At 34.0% G+C, this 19,076-nt stretch overlaps 1 protein-coding gene across 12 annotated transcripts in view; it reads left to right on the plus strand.

Moving 5' to 3' along the window:
• Window positions 1–19,076, plus strand: part of BLTP1 (bridge-like lipid transfer protein family member 1) — a 204,277-nt gene that overhangs the window by 46,895 nt on the left and 138,306 nt on the right. For all 12 annotated transcript variants that reach the window (XM_082462683.1, XM_082462685.1, XM_082462692.1 and 9 more), the window contains 7 exons: window positions 803–953; window positions 5,258–5,414; window positions 5,823–5,901; window positions 8,750–8,841; window positions 10,160–10,277; window positions 16,447–16,602; window positions 16,873–16,970. In XM_082462683.1, the coding sequence (XP_082318809.1) occupies window positions 803–953; window positions 5,258–5,414; window positions 5,823–5,901; window positions 8,750–8,841; window positions 10,160–10,277; window positions 16,447–16,602; window positions 16,873–16,970 (851 nt within the window). The remainder of the gene's footprint in view (window positions 1–802; window positions 954–5,257; window positions 5,415–5,822; window positions 5,902–8,749; window positions 8,842–10,159; window positions 10,278–16,446; window positions 16,603–16,872; window positions 16,971–19,076) is intronic.

Raw genomic sequence — 19,076 nt, forward strand, 5'->3', positions numbered from 1 at the left:
TTTTAAATGTTTAATAATGAAATTTGTCTATTTGGGAAAAATATGCATGTCTCAGTGAACCAATATTTTCCAAATGACCAATTCATGATGTCCGTAAAAGATTTATTCAGAGTGCAAGAGAGATCAGTAAATTTTAATGTGTCAGAGTATGAGAAGTTCAGCGATATGGTTTCAGATTCCACATTGCAAGTAATCTTTAAGAAATTACCACTTGTTGAATTTTGGTCTAGTGTCAAAGAATATCCAAAATTATCTGAAAAAGCTATTAAAATACTCCTCCCTTTTCTGTCTACCTATTTGTATGAGGCTAGGTTTTCTTTAATAGATTAAGTGCGGAAACAGCTGTGAGAATTCACTTGTTTGCTATTAAGCTGTATATTTAAGAAATTTGCCAAAATAAAAACGATGCCAACACTTCTCAATAAATTAATTTGTTTTAGAAAATATGCTTATTTTGATTAAAAAATATTTTCATAAAAAATGAAATAAAATTGTATTTGTTTTCATTAAAATGTAGTTATTTTTCACATCATATTTTCATTAAATCTTATCAGACATTTTGTTATGTCAACATGTAATGAGTTTATTTTAAAAATAAAATTTAAAAATATTGCTCAATTCAAATTTTGAATACAGTAAATTTTGATAGATACAATACAAAAAAAACACCCCACTTTGGGGTCTTCAATATAGAGTGTAAAAGGTTCCTGAGATCAAAAAATTTTTAGAAATGTTGATCTAAGGAAGCCTTTTAATGGTTATTTTAAGTAACTATCTTTATATTGTATATTCTGCAATATAGGACTTGTTCCAGAAGAAACAGAAGAAACTGTTGAAGGAGAAATGAGCAGTGAGGATTGCAAATTACAAGATTTGCCTCCCTGTTGGGGACTGGATATAGTTTGTGGTAAAGGAACAGATTTCAACTATGGGCCATGGGCTGATAGGCAGAGGTACTTGATTAAATTATATTTCTGCTAAGTCAAACGTATTGGGATAATACTATAATTTTTATTAAAAACTAGCTTAGTATTGATATTTTTATAAGCTATTTTATTATGGCAGGGTAAGATATCACTAAACGTTTTAATCCAAATAATTTCTAGAGAAATTGGCACAAGCAAGTTTGCTCTAAAGGAGGAGCTAATTCATTAGAAAAATGGTGAATGAGCAGAATATTTACTGGTTCCTTGGTTTTTTCTTTTGTATTTAATCACCGAATATGGCAGGGATTGTTGGGACTATGGAGATTCAGAGCTAAAAGACATACATAGTTCAGTTTCGGAAAAAAGAAACAAAAGAGTTTTATTAAGTGCTGTATTAGAGGTATGTAAAAAGTCTTGATGAAGAATTTAGAGAGGTACTGTATTAGTTTGCTGAGGCTGCCACAACAAAGTACCGCAGACTGTGTGGCTTAAACAGCAGAAATTTCTCACCGTTCTGGAGGTTAGAATTCTGAGATCAAGGTGTTGGCAGGATTGGTTCCTTCTGAGGGCCGTGAGGGAAGGCTGTGTTCAAAGCCTCCCTCCTTGGCTTGTAGATGGTCATCTTCTCCCTGTATCTTCACATGGTCTTCTCTTTTGTGTGTTTTGTAGGTCTCTGTGTCCAAATTTCCTCTTCTTGCAAGAATACCAGTCATATTGTATTAGGGCCCACCCTATTGACCTCATTTTAACTTAATTACTTCTCTAAAGACCCTGTCTCTAACTATGGCCAAATTATGAGGTACTGAGGATTAGGACATATGAATTTTAGGGGGACACAATTTAACCCATAACAGGTTCATAACTCATATTGAAGAGGAGAGAACTGGGGAATGCTTTTTGGTTGAGGTAATATGTGAGTTGAGTTTTGAAACATAAGTAAGAATTAGCCAGGGAAAGAAGGGAAGGATAAGTTATCAGGGCAAGGGAGGAGTTCTGCAAATGCATGATGGCAGTGGAGAATTGTCTTAATAAGTTCTATAGGTTGTTAAAGAGAGTTGTAGGTAGTTAAGAAATATATAGATTTTATACTGGAGGTAATAGGGAGTGCCTGAAAGGTAAAAAAGGGTTTTTTATTCTTAGTTATTCTATTAATTTTGAAGTAATTTTCTATTTTTAATATATTATGAACATCTACCTACTTATTGAAGAATTTTAAACAAAGGAGGGGACATGTACTACTATTTATGAGGGAACAGCTAAATTTTTATGTAAATATACATTGTTTAAAGCTAGTTTAGTCTTTCATAAACTAGCTTGAATGGAGAAATACAAGCTTAATCAGTCACTGAGGCAGATATTACTGGGCCACTGATGGACTACTAAGAGTGCTGATACTGACTTGATATACTGACTCTTTTTATACTTAATTGTTTTATTTATTTATTTTTTGAATTTTATTTTATTTTATGTTTTTACACAGCAAGTTCTTATTAGTTATCTATTTTATACATATTAGGGCATATATGTCAATCCCAGTTTCCCAATTCATCCCAGCACCACAAACCACCCCCGCCGCTTTCCCCCCTTGGTGTCCATACGTTTGTTCTCTACATCTGTGTCTCTATTTCTGCCTTGCAAACTATACTTAATTGTTTTAAAAAGTGCTTTCTAAGCCCGGGCGCAGCAACGAAGACCCAACGCAGCCAAAAAACAAAAAAAAAGTGCTTTCTACCTAGCATTGTTAGAAGAATTATACACTTTGTCAGGTACTATATTCTGTTAACCTTGGTATCTCTAGCATATAGAAATACCTGCTCCATTAAGTAACTATTTAAATAAGTACTAGTTATTTATATAGCTAGTATAATACTTGTATGGTAAATGTATAAGTAAGTGTGTTATTTGAATACTTGGAGTATGCTAATACAGTACTTCATTAAGTTCTGGGTTAGATTATTAGACCCGAAGGTAAACAAGAGCTTAAAATTTCAGGTTAGAAAACAAATAATTTTCAAATTACTGGATTTAAATGTTCCTTTTATAATAAAATTTTTCATTCATTAAACCATGCTGTATTTACTGTGGAATAGTTGAAAATGAGGGGTTTTACATTCCCTTAAGTAACAGTTACACTTGCTATATTTGAAAGGAAAAACTTAAAGCAGTGCTTTAACACAGACACAGAATATTTCTGCATTTTAGTATTTGAATAAAGTGTGATTCTTCTAAACTATATTTAATTGTATCGCATTAAGAAAAAGCATTAGGCTATATTTACATGAAAATCCTAGCTAAAATTCTTTTAATATATAGTCATATTCACTCTTTGGGTGATCTTTGTATGATACAGAGAAATGACACTGAAGATAACACGAAAGAAAAATTTGCTTTACCAGCCCCCTTCAGTAGGTCCTGCCACTGCTAGGAGAGAACAGCAATACATTTTTTAACCTGGACTTAACAAAACCATTCAGATTTATTAAAAAGAAAGAAGAAAGAAAGAAATTTATCGCATGGGTTTAGTTTCCTTGTGTGAGTAATAATAGTATTTATCCCCTCCCTTGTATATGCAAATTGTGCATTTCCTCCCTTGTAGCCATTTCCTTTTCTCCTTCCCCATACTGAGTTTCTAAACAAATATGAACTGTTATCAGAAATGTTAATTAGGTCATTTTTTTTTAGTATCTACCTATTAGTGTAAGAAATATAGAAAGAAATCTCAACTGTTTTATTATTGGATAGTTGACTCAGCATTGTGAGTTTTTGATCTCTGATGTCGCATGACCTTATTTAGCTTATAGATTTTAATGTCAGTTCTGTTACCTTTACATGATTTTCTTTTTTTTTTTGTTATTTTTAACATCTTTATTGGAGTATAATTGCTTTACAGTGGTGTGTTAGTTTCTGTTGTATAACAAAGTGAATCAGCTATACGTATACATATATCCCCATATCCCCTCCCTCTTGTGTCTGAATCTTTAAGACGCTCAGCTTTTGTTTTTAAGAGTTTTCATGACAGAGTTGAAATATAAACTTTATAAATTCGTACTTACTCCTTAATGATAACTATAATAATGCAAATATTCCTGATATTGTCTGGCCTTTTATTGCTTTCACTTAAGTGCTTTCATTTATATTTTCACACTTGATCTTCATAACAGTGAGAGACACAAGGACAGGTGTGGTGATCTGATTATACCTGTGAGAAAATGGAGACACAGAAGTTCAGTGATTTGGGCAAGATAGTAAAGCTATAGCATCTAGAGCCAAGATTCAGACCAACCCGTCAAGTCCACTGCTCTTTTCATTGTATCCTGCTACCCATTTTATAGTCCATGATCACCTAATGATCAGATGGATTCTTTGTCTTGAAAGCTTAGTTTTATATATTTGTGTCTTAGCCAAAACATTTACAGGCTTAATTTTCTTTTCATGTCTATAATGGATCAGTTTGCAAATTTTGTTCTGTTGATCTGATTTTTCCCAGTCAGTTTATTCCAAGCAGCATTTCCTGTTACTGATGACTCCTTCCTCAACTCTTCCTATTTAAAAGTCAGAAACTGATACTTCTTCTGAATGTATGAGTAACATGCTAATTTTTAATTATATAGAAGACTATGAATTGAAAGTTTCTTGGTTTCTTTCATGTTTGTCAAATGATAAGGGGAGGCAAATACATTAGAGCCCTAGCCTCCAAACACTTGCTTCTTTTTAGAAATCTATTGCTCTTTAGACTCTTATTGTTATAACATTGATTAATAGTGATTATGAAAATAATAGAAATAACACTTTTTCCATGTGCCATGTACTGCCAAGTCTTTTTCATATATGTTGTCATTTAATTCTTGGATCTGTTCTCTGAGACTGGTTATGATAATCCTCTTTTACAGGCGAGGAAGCAGGCGAGTGTCCTCAGAAAGGTTAAGTAGTAATTGTCCAGAGTGGAATGATTCTAATTAAACCATCCCCCTTCAGCTCTTTCTTTGCCATTTGCACAATTGATATACCTGTAGAAAGTCTTTAATTTTTCACAGTATGTTTGAATAGTGCAAATTTGGTCTTACCTATGTCTTATTTGATAGTAGTATATTGAGTGCTCAAAGCTCATTGATCTCTGGAAGTATAATACATTGGAGAAAACGGTCTTTCATTTTACTGAAAGGAAATTATGGTAGGTGTTATTTTGTGACTTAATTTTTTTTTTCAATTTTATGTCTAATTGTTAAATAAGATAGCAGTGGTAATAGAAAGTTATAATACTGATTTTGTCTCTTATCAGTGGTAATTTTATTTGAATAACTTGTCATTATTCTTTCTTCCTCCTTATTTAGAGATTGTTTATGGAAGTTCTTCTTCCCTCCTGATTATCAAGTTCTGAAAGTCTCTGAAATTGCACAGCCTGGGAGACCAAGACAGATCCTTGCTTTTGAACTACGAATGAATATTATTGCAGATGCTACAATTGACTTGCTGTTTACCAAAAATAGGGTAATTATTGAAATAATATAGTAGAAAATTATGTGTAAAATTTGAACATTATTTTCCAAAGTATCTTTCTGGTGACTAGTCCTATACTCAGATTCATTTCTATGAGCTTCCCTGACCCCCACCCCCAATAATTGTATGTATGTTACTTTCATTAAGTGCCAAATAGTAGAAAGAAGTTAATTAATAATAATAGACCTTTATACTGTAGTCTGATTCATTTTCTCCTTTAAATCTGGCCAAACTGTTTTAGTATATTTTTGGTATAAATTTGAACTTTTGCTCTTAGGAACTTTTAATACCTATTTAATATTATTGATGATTAAATTTTGTCTTTGATAATAACTGAAAAGTAAAGATGGGAGTGTAGTTATAATAAATGTCTCATGAATTATTTTTTGCTTTTGGTAGGAAACAAATGCTGTACATGTAAATGTAGGAGCTGGCTCATATTTAGAAATTAATATTCCAATGACAGTCGAGGAAAATGGTAAGCTACGATGAGTGTTTTTCTGTTTTAAGTGATTAGTAGGGGAATAATTAATATATAAATAATTGTTAATCCAGTTAGACTAAAATTAATGGGGTTTTCTTTTTCAGATTTTTATTATATTTTGATGTGCCAGTAGTTAGTAAATACTATATTATTCATGCACCTAGAGAGAAGGGAAAAGTGTTTTAATCAAGCTAGGTCTTATTATTCTGTGCTTTATTATACCTTACACTTCTTTTGTAAGTTTGTGCGTAATTTGCTTAGTGTATGTTTTTCCTGTTAGTCTGTTGCTCTGTGAAGGCTGGTACTACGTATTTCTTTTCACTGGTGTATACGTGTGCCAAGCCCAGGACCTGGCACGTGGTCCATGGGCAGAAATAGATTGAATGACTAATAGGCTTTGTTTTAGGTTATATTGTTAGTAGATTTTTGTCAGGAAGTAAGCTGGGTACTTTGAATAACATAACTTTAAGAAAGCAGAATATTTCATATTTAAAATATTAAATCATGCCCTGATTAGCTGTAGTTTTATCTGAGCTAAGATAATCTAAGTTCATTATGAATTTGAAATTTGGGCTCTGATACAGGTTAATCAGTAACATGATTAAATACTTTATTATTAAATTTATCAAAATATTATATAGTCTCCCTCATTTCTCCTTGTTCTTCCCATCCTCTTATTACATTTGTAATTGAGACCACTTGAAGTGAAATTCTGCTTTATTTCTTCACTTTCTTGAGAGTATGGAGAGTAGCAACTCACCAATGTTTTTAAATTACTGAATAGCAATGTTACTATTGCTAAGTATAATTAGAATAATTTTTATGTAATTCTTGGCTCTCTTTTCTTGTTTCTGTCACTCATTTTGTTGCTACGATAAGAAGAAAACAGGCAAAGGTGTTGACTAGATTTATTAGCTTGCATAAAAAGGTAACAGTTGAGTCTGCCTGCTTAGATAATTAATTGAAAAAGTGACTGAGAATGAGATAGTATATCTTTTCCCTGTAACTTTAGGGCTATTACACTGAAGAACTAAAACCTTATCTTAGTTACTTTTAAAAGAATAACCTAAGTCTTGAAGCAGATGCTTGAGATTCTCTAGGATTCAGAGTAGTCAGCTGGAAAGAAGCATCTTTCAGGATAGCCTTAATTACTGATATATAGGATCTATAATTCTGTAGGAGAAGAGGCTGTTGAGGGTTGCACAGAATTGAGAATGGTTCAGTTAAGGGAGTGCTTCTGCCTTTTTTTTTTTTTTTTGATTGATTGATTTATCTTTGGCTGCATTGGGTCTTCGTTGCTGTGCACGGGCTTTCTCTAGTTGCGGCGAGTGGGGGCTTCTCGTTGCGGAGCACAGGCTCTAAGTGCGTGGGCGTCAGTAGTTGTAGCACGCGGGCTCAGTAGTTGTGGCACGCGGGCTCAGCATTTGTGGCTCGTGGGCTCTAGAGCGCAGGCTCAGCACTTGTGGTGCACAAGCTTAGTTGCTCCGCGGTACGTGGGATCTTCCCGGACCAGGGCTTGAACCCGTGTCCCCTGCATTGGCAGGCGGATTCTTAACCACTGCGCCACCAGGGAAGTCCCTCTGCCTTTTTAAACTGATGATGCATATAGGAAATAATATTTGTACAGATTTTGGGGGGGTACATTTATTGGTGCACTGGGGTAAAGGGACCATCTGAGGACTGAGGCGTCAATATCTTGAGCATATACCTATTATGAATTCATGGGAAGTGCCACAGCACACTGACTGTTGAACTGAATGAGTTAAGTGTCTAAGGAAAACCCAGTCAAGTTCTTGGTAAAGGTTAGGTGGCTTTTAAGAAGACTGTCTTCAAAGGGAAAAATAGACTTAGTTCTTAGACAATAACAAAATGTAATTCGAAAACATTTGAAAACTGGTCCCAGAGATTCAGGTGTTTAGGGAAAAAAAAATGCCTAGAGCAGGATGCATGTTGAATTAGCCATATAAGAATGATCATAGTGTTAGTGTTCATAGGAGGGCAGTCCATCAAGAAAAGAAGTGAAATACTCTGAACCTTTCTGCTTTTATTCAGAATGGGGGCTGTGTTGTTTGGTAACTGTCACTATGTAAGGAATAGTTTTTTTGTTTAGCAACTGTCATTACACATTTTTTTAATAATTTATTTGTGCAATCTCCTGACTTCTCTCCTACCTATCCTTGCCCTGATGGGTGTATTTTGAACAAGGATATGATATATTAGATCCATCCTATTCCCTTTTTTTTTAAATACTGTCTTTTCTACAGACAGATTTCAGACTCTTTGAAGTCATTTAGTGAAAGGGTCTGTCCTGGGTGGTGGAGTAGATTTGGATTTCTAGCATTGCCTGTCTGTAGCTATGACTAACTCAAGATTTTCTTATTGGGATATTCAAAGCCATGTTTTCAATACCTCTATAATAAAGCTGGTGTTTTAATTTCCAAAAAGAAAAAGAAAAAAAAGCAACTGTCATTACATAAGGGGTAGTTGAAAATGATGAATATATGTACCCTTGAGTCAGTGAAAAAAAGACATGGGAGCAGTCTTAAATATTTGCACACTATCATATGGAAAATAGACTTGTAGTTTTGCACTGGAAAGCAGAGTCAGGATAGACCTTATATGAAGATGGAACTCTTTTCCATCAGAGCTGTCCGAAATGAGATAGGTTACATATTAGATAGTATACTCCACATTATTGGGGGTGTATTTAAATAGTGACTGATTACCATTTTTCAGGAATTCCTTCTTTGTGTGGTGGGGGAATTTGTTTCCAGTCTAAAATTTTTAATTATATGTATATATTTCTTTAGGTTGTTAATTTTTATGTTTTCACTTATTTTAGGTTACACCCCTGCAATTAAAGGACAACTCTTACATGTTGATGCCACTACCAGCATGCAATACCGGACTCTTTTAGAAGCAGAAATGTTAGCAGTAAGTCTAGAGTATATGTTGATATGCCTACATCCATAAAATACAAATTTGGTTTTAATTTTTTAATATAAAATTTTAATGGCCAGGAGGTCATCAAATGGTCAGTCTTCTCATTCAAGAACGACCAGATGCTCTTGACCATGTTTTTGGGAAGAGGGGTAGATTCCCAATGCTGTGGACTCCCTTTGGCATCTCTCTGTTGCTCTTCTTTTGGGGGAAATGAATATAAGGCAACACTACATGGGTTTTTGGCCTTTAAAAATGCGAAAAGTTCTCGGTGTATTGTTTTTAAACTTCATTGTATGGCTAGACTAGCTGTCTCCTATGCTGTAAGTAAGATAATTTTTTACTCTATGTCTTCTGGCCCCATCAGATTCTTTCTCAGGGCTTAATAATTCATTGTCCTTTTTTACTTGATGAATAAGGTAAAAGGAAGAAAATGTTATTGATACCCTGAATTGCTCCATATTAGAAACAGAATAAATATGGAAATGCTCCTGATTGAAAACTGCAGGTCGGGAACTCATTAATCAAGCAGATTATTATTTTTTCTCAGGGACGACAACAATAACAACAATAATAACAAAAGTCACTGCATAGAATGGCTGATATTTAGAGAGCATTCTTTTATATTAGATGATATCATTAGGTCCTTAATTGCTTGTCTAAACAACCATATTTATATATGATGTATGTAAATTAAGAAGAAAATTTTGCAATTACCAAGAATATAATGAATACTATAAATATGAATATTCAGCATTTTAATGAATTCCTGAGCTATTGCTGATAAACGGTGCTGTGCAGTAACGGTATTCCTTGCCAGGCAGCTCTTGCCTTTGCAGAATTGCCAAGCTTTGGCAGGTGGGGTATACCACAAAGCATCATGTCAGATTCATAACTACTGTGCTGTCAAATGAGAACCGAGGAGGCACTGGTGGCCAAACTTCTGTGTGACAGTGTGCATTGCCCTCTACCCTGCCTGACCCTGAGCCTCTCACTTAACAGATTACGTTTAAAGAAGAGTTAATGAAGTTGGCTGTTACTCTGTTTGTTCAGCTACAGTATCAAAACTGTAGCCTGATTTGTTCTTAAAGTTTTTTGGCCACATCATGGCTTAGTATTTCAAGGAGCTGGATGTAACCATGGATACTGACCTTTAGCCACAGCAATATTAAAATCTCTAAGGGACATTCTCTTTGGCTCAGTAGGAAAATAAGTTTTAATTACTCGCCAGTTTGTGCGAGTTCATTTCTAATGCTGTCACACAATGTCATATTTTAACCTCTGACATTTTTACTTAACATTTGGTTTGCAGTTTCACATCAATGCCAGCTACCCCCGAATATGGAACATGCCACAGACATGGCAGTGTGAATTAGAGGTTTATAAAGCCACCTACCACTTCATCTTTGCACAGAAGAATTTCTTCACAGGTAATTTTCTAATAAGTATAAATACAATGAGATTTGAGATTTATCATAGTGAACTTGTTCATAGTCAATAAGTTTTGCTTTTAGATTCAACGTAGGGACTTGATGACACAATTCATACTTTCTTTTACACTTCTTTTGGGGCCAAGTTTATCAAAGGAAAAACTTAAATATACATGTTCTGTGCTGTCTTCTAACCCAAACAAGGAAAATATGAGCCCAAAATTGAGCTTAGGAGGAAGTGCAAGAACTCAATTTTGTGTCAGTTTAGTGGGGGATAAGTTGGGGAAGATGAATCCGTTTCTTTCTCTTCCTGAATTAGGCATCATCGTGGCTTTATTATTTTGTTTTAGTTAGTAATCCACAGACAGTATATTCGAATAGTCAAATATGTTATTTTTATATTTGGAGTCCCTACTTAACTCCTTTCTGTTGGCATGTATAATTGAGTTGATGCTATCATTAGGTGGAAAAAATTCTTTTATTTCTTGCAGCATGTTATGATAGCTACTCATTATTTTATGATTATGGGAACATGTGGTCTTAGTCTCTGAATGACATAAATATTGCTACATAAAAATAAGCATTTTTTGAGCCTTTCTGTAAGAAGTTTAGCCAGAGTTGGTCTGCTTTTCTAGGATCAGTGGCTACCCCAGAACTCCTAATATTTGCTTGACTGATTGCTGCGTTTATCTGTTCGTCCATCCACCCACCCATCATTTATAAGCATTCTGTGCTGAGTACTAACGTTTGTGGGTATAGCAGTGATTAAGATATTCACAGGTTTCCCTGTCCTGACATTACTTACTAGCAATATGATGTTGGCCAAATTTCCTAATTGTTTAAGCTTCAGTTTCCTTATCTGTGAAATAGGGATAACAATTTCTGACCTAATTTTGCTATTGCTAGAGTTTTGGCCTTTTATAATAATGCCATTACTATAATATGTTCAATCATTAGTCTTCTATATTTGTTTTTTGCTTTGATCAGGAGCCTTATCATGGGGATTAGATAGAATGATTCTGTATTTTTGCAGTTGTATAATTCTTCTCCAGGGCTCAAGTCAAGGTCCCAGTAGTAGAAACTTGGACAGAGTCCTTGGCAAGTTAAATTTTTGTCAGTGAAGCTGAACATTGAATAAGTACTACTTAATTCAGATATATGAAAAAAATAATAGCTAAAACTTACAGTGTGTATTAGTGTCTGTCTCTGTTCTAAGCAGTTTCACATATTAAATCATTAAATCCTCATAATAATTCTCTGAGGTCAATTTTATTATCATTATCCTTATTTTACAGATGAGGGCAGTGAGTTACAGAGTGGTTAAGCAATTTGTCCAGGGTTACATGACTAAGTCATGCTAGGATTCCAAACCCAAATAGTCTGGTTCAAGAATCTGTTTTTATATAGATAGCTTCTTTGCGTAGTCTTTTCCTTCTCACTTAAGATTTTATCATTTCTAACTTTGCTAATCTTTTAAAATAGATTCCAGTTGCTTTCTTTCTTTTTAGACTTTTAAAATTATAAATTATTTAATTTATTTGAACTTAAAGAAAAAACCCACTATTTTCAAGCATTCAATACTTCACATTGTTTTTCCTCCAGAATTTCACAATCTCAGACTTTAGCAGTGCTAAGAATACTTGGAGTAGAAGTATAAATTTCTCAAAATTTAAACTTTATTTTGTAGTAGCGCTTACATTTAGACTGAATATTGTATTAGTTAAACAAGTACACATTTCCTAAATTACAATTGTGTTTTTTCTTAAATTATTTTCTTTCTCTGACTCTAATCTTTATGCTTATACCTATTTAACTTCACTTTTTTAGTTATTTTTTTCTAAAATTTATTTGGAGAAATTTAAAAAATATAGGAAGGTACAAAACTTAAGTTCTCATCTCCCAGATTTAACAGCTATAACATTTAGATATATTACTTCTGAAATCTTTCTAGAGTCCTTCAAAAACTTATTTATTCTTTTAAAAAGATACTATCAGAGAGTGATATTAATTTAGCCTTGGAGAGAACATACTTGGTCATAGTGTTTGAATTGCTTTTCTCTTTTCTCAGTTTTACATTTCTCTGTTGACAGATTTTTGCAGAAAATAAATTATCTATTTGGTGTGAGGGAATACCTAATATGCCTCAAGAGCCATTTTCATGCCAGTTACTAGTGGGATAAAATTGTTCTTAAGAGATTTCAATGTGGGACAGAGATCTCTTCATGATAAATACAATATAGAGCCTCAGGAGTGAAAGATGTAAAACAAAGGCAGAAGTGAAGTCTTTACAGGCAATAATGAAATTGACTTAGGTTTACTCTGATAATGGGAGAAGAAGACAATATAACGGTATTGCAAAGCCCCAGTACCAGGTGATGGACATTTTGTAGGGTGTTGACCTATCAACTGAATTATAAAGTGAGTTGTAGATGAGTTTTTTCCCAGACTAACATTTAGATTACCAACTTCACAACTTTTAAAATTTTGTTATCTAAATGATTAAGGCCGTCATCAAGAAAGTGCTTCCAAATAAATATATTTGTTTGGTAAGACCATCTGGTAATAAGAGCAGCTTTTGGTTTAAAGAGAAATACACATTGGAAGTAGTTTTTGAGGTTCCTAGTAAAAATATTTTGTTACCATAATTTTTAATATTTGTCAGTAAAGATATTGTATAAGCTGGTAGGGAAACTATATTGCAGAATATACTGATGTTTAGATAAGATATTAAAAAAACTAATAAGACATTAAAATAGAAATTGGCTAAAAACTATAAAATTATGTTGGTTTCCTTAGATGATCAGTAGATTATTTGAATTTGTGTTTATTTTACTAGCAATTATAGCTCAGTCTTTTAAGTAGTACTATGAGGTAGATAAATGCAACCAGTATAAGTTGAGAGTCACTTATTAATAATGATTCAAAACAAATATAAGCCATGATCTCAACGCAGAGAGAACTTATAGGGATATCGCTTATGGGAATTTATTTATCAATCTCAAGTATATTGGCATGTGCAGTACTAGACTTAGACAAATAAAACAATACCTAACAGTATATATATATATATATACACACACACACACACACACATTGAGTGCAAGCATGAATTTCAAAGCTAACAAATGCATGTAAGACGTGGATACAGAGGAAATCAATACGATCTGAAGATAATTAGAGAAAGTAAGGAAGGACATTAAGATTGGAAATGGTCTTTGTAAATGAACTCAGTAATATTAACTAAAATTTGCATAGTATGTTTTCATAAAACATTCCAAAGCATGTTCATTGGTATCATCTTCACAACAACTCTGAAAAGGGATAGCTGTCATTGTTATCCTTGAGTTAACAATGATGAAATTGAAGAAACATTCAATGACTTGGGCAGACTCATGAAGCTAGTAAGTGCAAGAGACATTTAAGAACAATTTTTTGACTGTAGTAGCCTCTGTACTGTCTCTGTAGTGTCATGCTGTTGTTAAAGATGGTTAGAGTTTTCCTGCAACAAAGAGGTTACCAAAGAGTGTGTTCATTTTAGAAAGGATGAATAGTTTGAGTAAAAGTGCAGAACCAGAAATGTTTATGAGGAAGAAAAGTGTGAAAATCAGCTTGATGAATGGTGAATTTGTATTGTGTAGTTGGCTAATCCCAGAGAGGACTTTTGGGCATCTCTTAAGTGCTGAACACTGTGTTAAAGAATAAAGTTAGATAGTAGGGATGCAGTCAGGTTAGTTAGGTAGGGCAGTATGTAGAAGTAAAATTTTAGAAGTAGGCGTAGATACTATAAGGTATGATGAGCTACTGTGATTGCTTGTTAAATGAAATAAAAGTATATTTAAAGTAAAATCGTTAAGTGGAAATTTCCGTTCTAGTCTTAGAACAGGTTAATAGCCATATGCCTTTTATCGTTGATATAGTAAAACTGCATCTTACTAAGATTAATTTAAATTGTTATTGAAATTTGATATCAAATGTATTATTTTGCCATTTTATCAAGAGAGGAGTCTCTCTAATATATGTGCACAAGTTTCTGTACATTGCAGCTAAATTTTATTTATTTATTTATTTTATTTATTTATTTTTTAATTATTAGCACCTTTATTATTTATTTATTTATTTATTTTTTTGGCTGTATTGGGTCTTTGTTTCTGTGCGAGGGCTTCCTCTAGTTGCGGCAAGCGGGGGCCACTCTTCATCCCGGTGCGCGGGCCTCTCACTATCGTGGCCTCTCTTGTTGTGGAGCACGGCTGCAGACGCGCAGGCTCAGTAGTTGTGGCTCACGGGCCTAGTTGCTCCGCGGCATGGGATCTTCCCAGATCAGGGCTCGAACCCGTGTCCCCTGCATTAGCAGGCAGATTCTCAACCACTGCACCACCAGGGAAGCCCCTGCAGCTAAATTTTAAATGAGTTCATATGATATATGACTTCTGATTTCATTACTGAATCTAATATTTTTTAGTTTAAAGATGTCCTTTAAAATTCAAAGAAAACTACTTTAAATATTTAAGTATTTTTGCCTATTATTTTCCTTAGAATATCTTTAATACTAAGTGCTACTGTTTGTGGAGTGCTTATCTTGTGGCAGTTTCTGTGCTAAAAGTTCACATATATCATCTAAATTCTCACAATAGGTCTGTGAAGTTGTCCCCATTTTGTAAAAGAGAAAACTGATAACATTTCAGTCATTTGTTCAAGATTATGTAACTAATAAAATGATAAAGCCACAATTTAAACCCAGGACTGTCTGGTTGTCAGAGTTTGTGCTATAACAATGGTACTTGTAGTTGTTTCCCTCTCTCCAGTACACAAAGTTCTGATTTTATAGCACTGTGTTATGTACTGTGAGTATACAAAGATGAGCTTGACACCTTTTAGGAGGAGACCATTTATTGAAGGACATCCTTGCTGGGAGTATACAATGCATGCAATAATGTGAATGCCAGAGGAAAAGTAGAGGAAAGCACTGTGATAGAACAGGACTAACATCTTTATATAAAGACTTTTTGCCTATTGAGGTTAAAAAAAAAAAAAAATTAAGGTACGAAAGGATAAGCAGACTAAGAACTATGAACTAGGAGCTGACTATGAACACAATTTTAAAAAACAACACTTAAACCAACAAATCAGCAATACAGTAAATCAGCAGTCAACAAAGATGACTGACTATAATTCTAAGGCCAAGTCTTTGTTTTGTTCACATTGTATTCCCACAGTCTAAAACAGAGTCTGGCACACATTAGACATTCTGTAGGTATTTGTTTTGTGAATAAAACAACACGAATAATGTTCAACCCTACCTGTAATTAAGAAATTCAATTAAAGTGAGAGAGCATTTTTCAATTACCAATTATCAAGCCGCATCACCCCCACTCCCGGCCCCCCCCACCCGCCCAAAACAAAAATAGAGAAAGGGAGAGAGGTAGAAAGAAATCTAATGCAGGAGCAGGTACGGTGAAATGGATAGTTGACCATACATTTCTAATAGGAGCATAAATGGATCATCTACTCTTGGAAAGAAGTTTTGTGATTTATAATAGCCTTAAAAAATTTCATAAACTTTGACCTAGCAAATCCATTTTTTAAATCTATCCTGACAAAATAATCCTGAATATGTAAAATATCTTGCATGAAAATATACATGATAACATTATACATAACAAAAATTTGAAAAAAGTCTAAATATCCAAGTACAGTAAATGGTTAAGTAAATCTTTGCAAATCTTTTTAATGAACAAAATTTTTGTTAATGTGTACGAAATAACATGGCAAAATTTTGAGTTCAATGAAAAAAAATAATATAACTTGTACATCTAGGATAGTGTAAAAATCTACATAGAAAAAAGAACTAGGATGAGATATATCCACAATGTTAGGTATTTTGGTAACAGAATATCAGGTAATATTTTTTCCCTTTTTTATCTTCTGAAGTTTCTTTAAAAACATAATAGGTATATGAAATGCATAAAAGTTTTCTTATTTGGAACTGTGATTAGTAAGTAAGCATTTTTACTGTCAAATCATTTAGCTACATCTTAATCACCTTTTAATATTTTTGTATAAAAGTTCTTTTTAGATAACAATAGGAAACTTTTTGGTGTTAGAATATTTTTATTTTGTTTTCTGAATTTCAATTAATTTTACATTCTGTCTCCTGCCTCAATAATTTTAGATTTAATTCAAGACTGGTCAAGCGATAGTGCTCCAGACATTTTTTCATTTGTTCCATATACATGGAATTTTAAAATCATGTTTCATCAATTTGAAATGATTTGGGCAGCTAATCAGCACAATTGGATTGACTGTTCCACTAAACAACAGGAAAATGGTAAGTACTTTTTAAAAATTAGGTTAGTATTCTGTTCATTAAGACAAATACCAACAAAGAAAACTGGTATTGATTTTTGTGGTTTTAATAGATACTAGAATTGATCTTTTTTTCCATTGTCTTATAAGACTCTCAGAAAACTATTTCAGAATTTGTATTACACTAAGCATATTAAATTTAATTTTGTTTAGGTGTGTATTTAAGGCAGTTTTTGTTTAAAATTTTTTTGAAATTAAAAGTAAATTTCTTTTTCTTTTTTTTTTTTTGCAGTGTACCTGGCAGCCTGTGGGGAAACACTAAACATTGATTTCTCTTTGCCGTTTACGGACTTTGTTCCAGCTACATGTAATACCAGGTTCTCTTTAAGAGTACGTATAATTGGATACATTGTTTATTCCACAATGTTTATTAGTAAGTTTGATTTCCCAGCCCTTACCTTTACTCTCTCCTGCCCATCCTGTTGCCACCCTGAAGTATTTTGGTTTTCCACCATTGTTCACTAACTTCAGTGGCACAGCATTGCCTGTTTCTTTTTTGTAGTTAAATGTAATATTCTGCCTTTCCCCTAAGTTCCCCAAGTTCCCCTAAGAAGTTGGGCAATAACTTGAAAAGATACGTGTACCCCGGTGTTCATAGCAGCATTATTTACAACAGCCAAGATATGGAAGTGACCTCAGTGCCCAATGACAGATGAATGGATAAAGAAGATGTAATGTATATACTCACTGGAGTATTACTCAGCCATAAAAAAGAATGAGACCTTGCCATTTATGATGTGGATGACCTGGAGGGGTATTATGCTTAGTGAAATAAGTCAAACAGAGAAAGACAAATACTGTATGTTTTCACTTATATTTGGAATCTAAAAAACGAAACAAATGAACAGATAAAACAGAAATGGACTTCCAGATACAGAAAACAAACTAGTGGTTACCAGAGGGGGGAGGGGAAGGAGGAGGGGTGAAATAGGTGAAGGAGATTAAGAGGTATAAACTGCCAGTTATAAAATAAGTAAGTCATGGGGATGTAATGTACAGCCCTGGGAATATAGTCAATATTTTATAATAACTTTGTATTGATATAGCATATAATCCATTAAAACACTGAATTGTGTTATACAACTGAAATGAATATAATATTGTAAATCAACTATACTTCTATTAAAAAAAAAAAAAGCTGGGCAAAAAAAAAAGAAATTCCTTGAGTCGATTATTTTGTTAGAGCTCATTTCTGACCTCTGTGACTAATCTGTATGTTCTCTTAAGAACTTATTCTAGCTCTAATATTAGTCTGTGAACTGGATTTTACATTTCTCTATACAGTTGACACTTGACCAGTGTGGAGGTTAGGGACGCTGACCCTCCCTGCCATCATAAATCCGTGTGCAACTTAGAGTCAGTTCTCCTTATATCCTCCATATCCTTGGTTCCTCTGTATCTGAGGTTCAGCATCTGCAGATTCAACCAACCACAGATTGTGTAGGACTGTAGTATTTACTGTTGAAAAAACGTCCATGTGTAAGTGGCCTGTGCAGTTCAAACTTGTGTTGTTCAAGGGTCAGCTGTATTTCATTCCTAATTTTAACCATGAATTCAAGGAATAAACCCCGTGATCCAAAAGCCAGCTCTTAGGAGTTCAAAATTCATGGTACACCTAACTTTAAGGTATACAATCATTAGTAGTTGTAGTATTGATGGAGGTTATGAAGGTAAAAAATAGCAACAATAATAAGATCAGCCAGCAAGTATTAACATCTTCTTTGTGCTGGACACTACTCCAAGTGCTTTATGTGTAGTAACTCATTTAATCATTCTCAGAACAACCCTCTTGAAGTAGTTGTTATTATCTGCATTTACAGAATAGGAAACTGAGGAGGCAAGTTTATGTAACTTGTCATATAGCTAGTGAGTGACCAAGTTAGAATTCGAACCCAGGCAGTATAGTTTAGGGCTCCACTCTTTTAATCACCCCACTGTGCTGCCTGTTAAGAAACCAAGCATCGGGCTTCCCTGGTGGTGCAGTGGTTGAGGGTCTGCCTGCCAATGCAGGGGACACGGGTTCGAGCCCTGGTCTGGGAAGATCCCACATGCCGCGGAGCAACTGGGCCCGTGAGCCACAACTACTGAGCCTGAGCGTCTGGAGCCTGTGCTCGCAACAAGAGAGGCCGTGATAGTGAGAGGCCCGCGCACCGCGATGAAGAGTGGCCCCCACTCGCCGCAACTGGAGAAAGCCCTCACACAGAAACGAAGACCCAACACAGCCAAAAATAAAAATAATAAATAAATAATAAATTTAAAAAAAATTTTTTAAAAAAGAAACCAAGCATCAAAATGAGCAAAGATTCAGGGACCTATAAGGAAAAATAGGATATGTTCTGTATTTTTAAAAATATGATTGTCTATTTGATCCTAGTAAGTCTTGGTTCCTTAAAAGGCAGTTGAGGAACCAAGACTTACTAGAATCAAATAGACAAT

The sequence above is a fragment of the Balaenoptera physalus genome (assembly GCF_965194825.1).
Source record: "Balaenoptera physalus genome assembly, chromosome: 5".
In the NCBI taxonomy this organism is placed as follows: domain Eukaryota; kingdom Metazoa; phylum Chordata; class Mammalia; order Artiodactyla; family Balaenopteridae; genus Balaenoptera; species Balaenoptera physalus.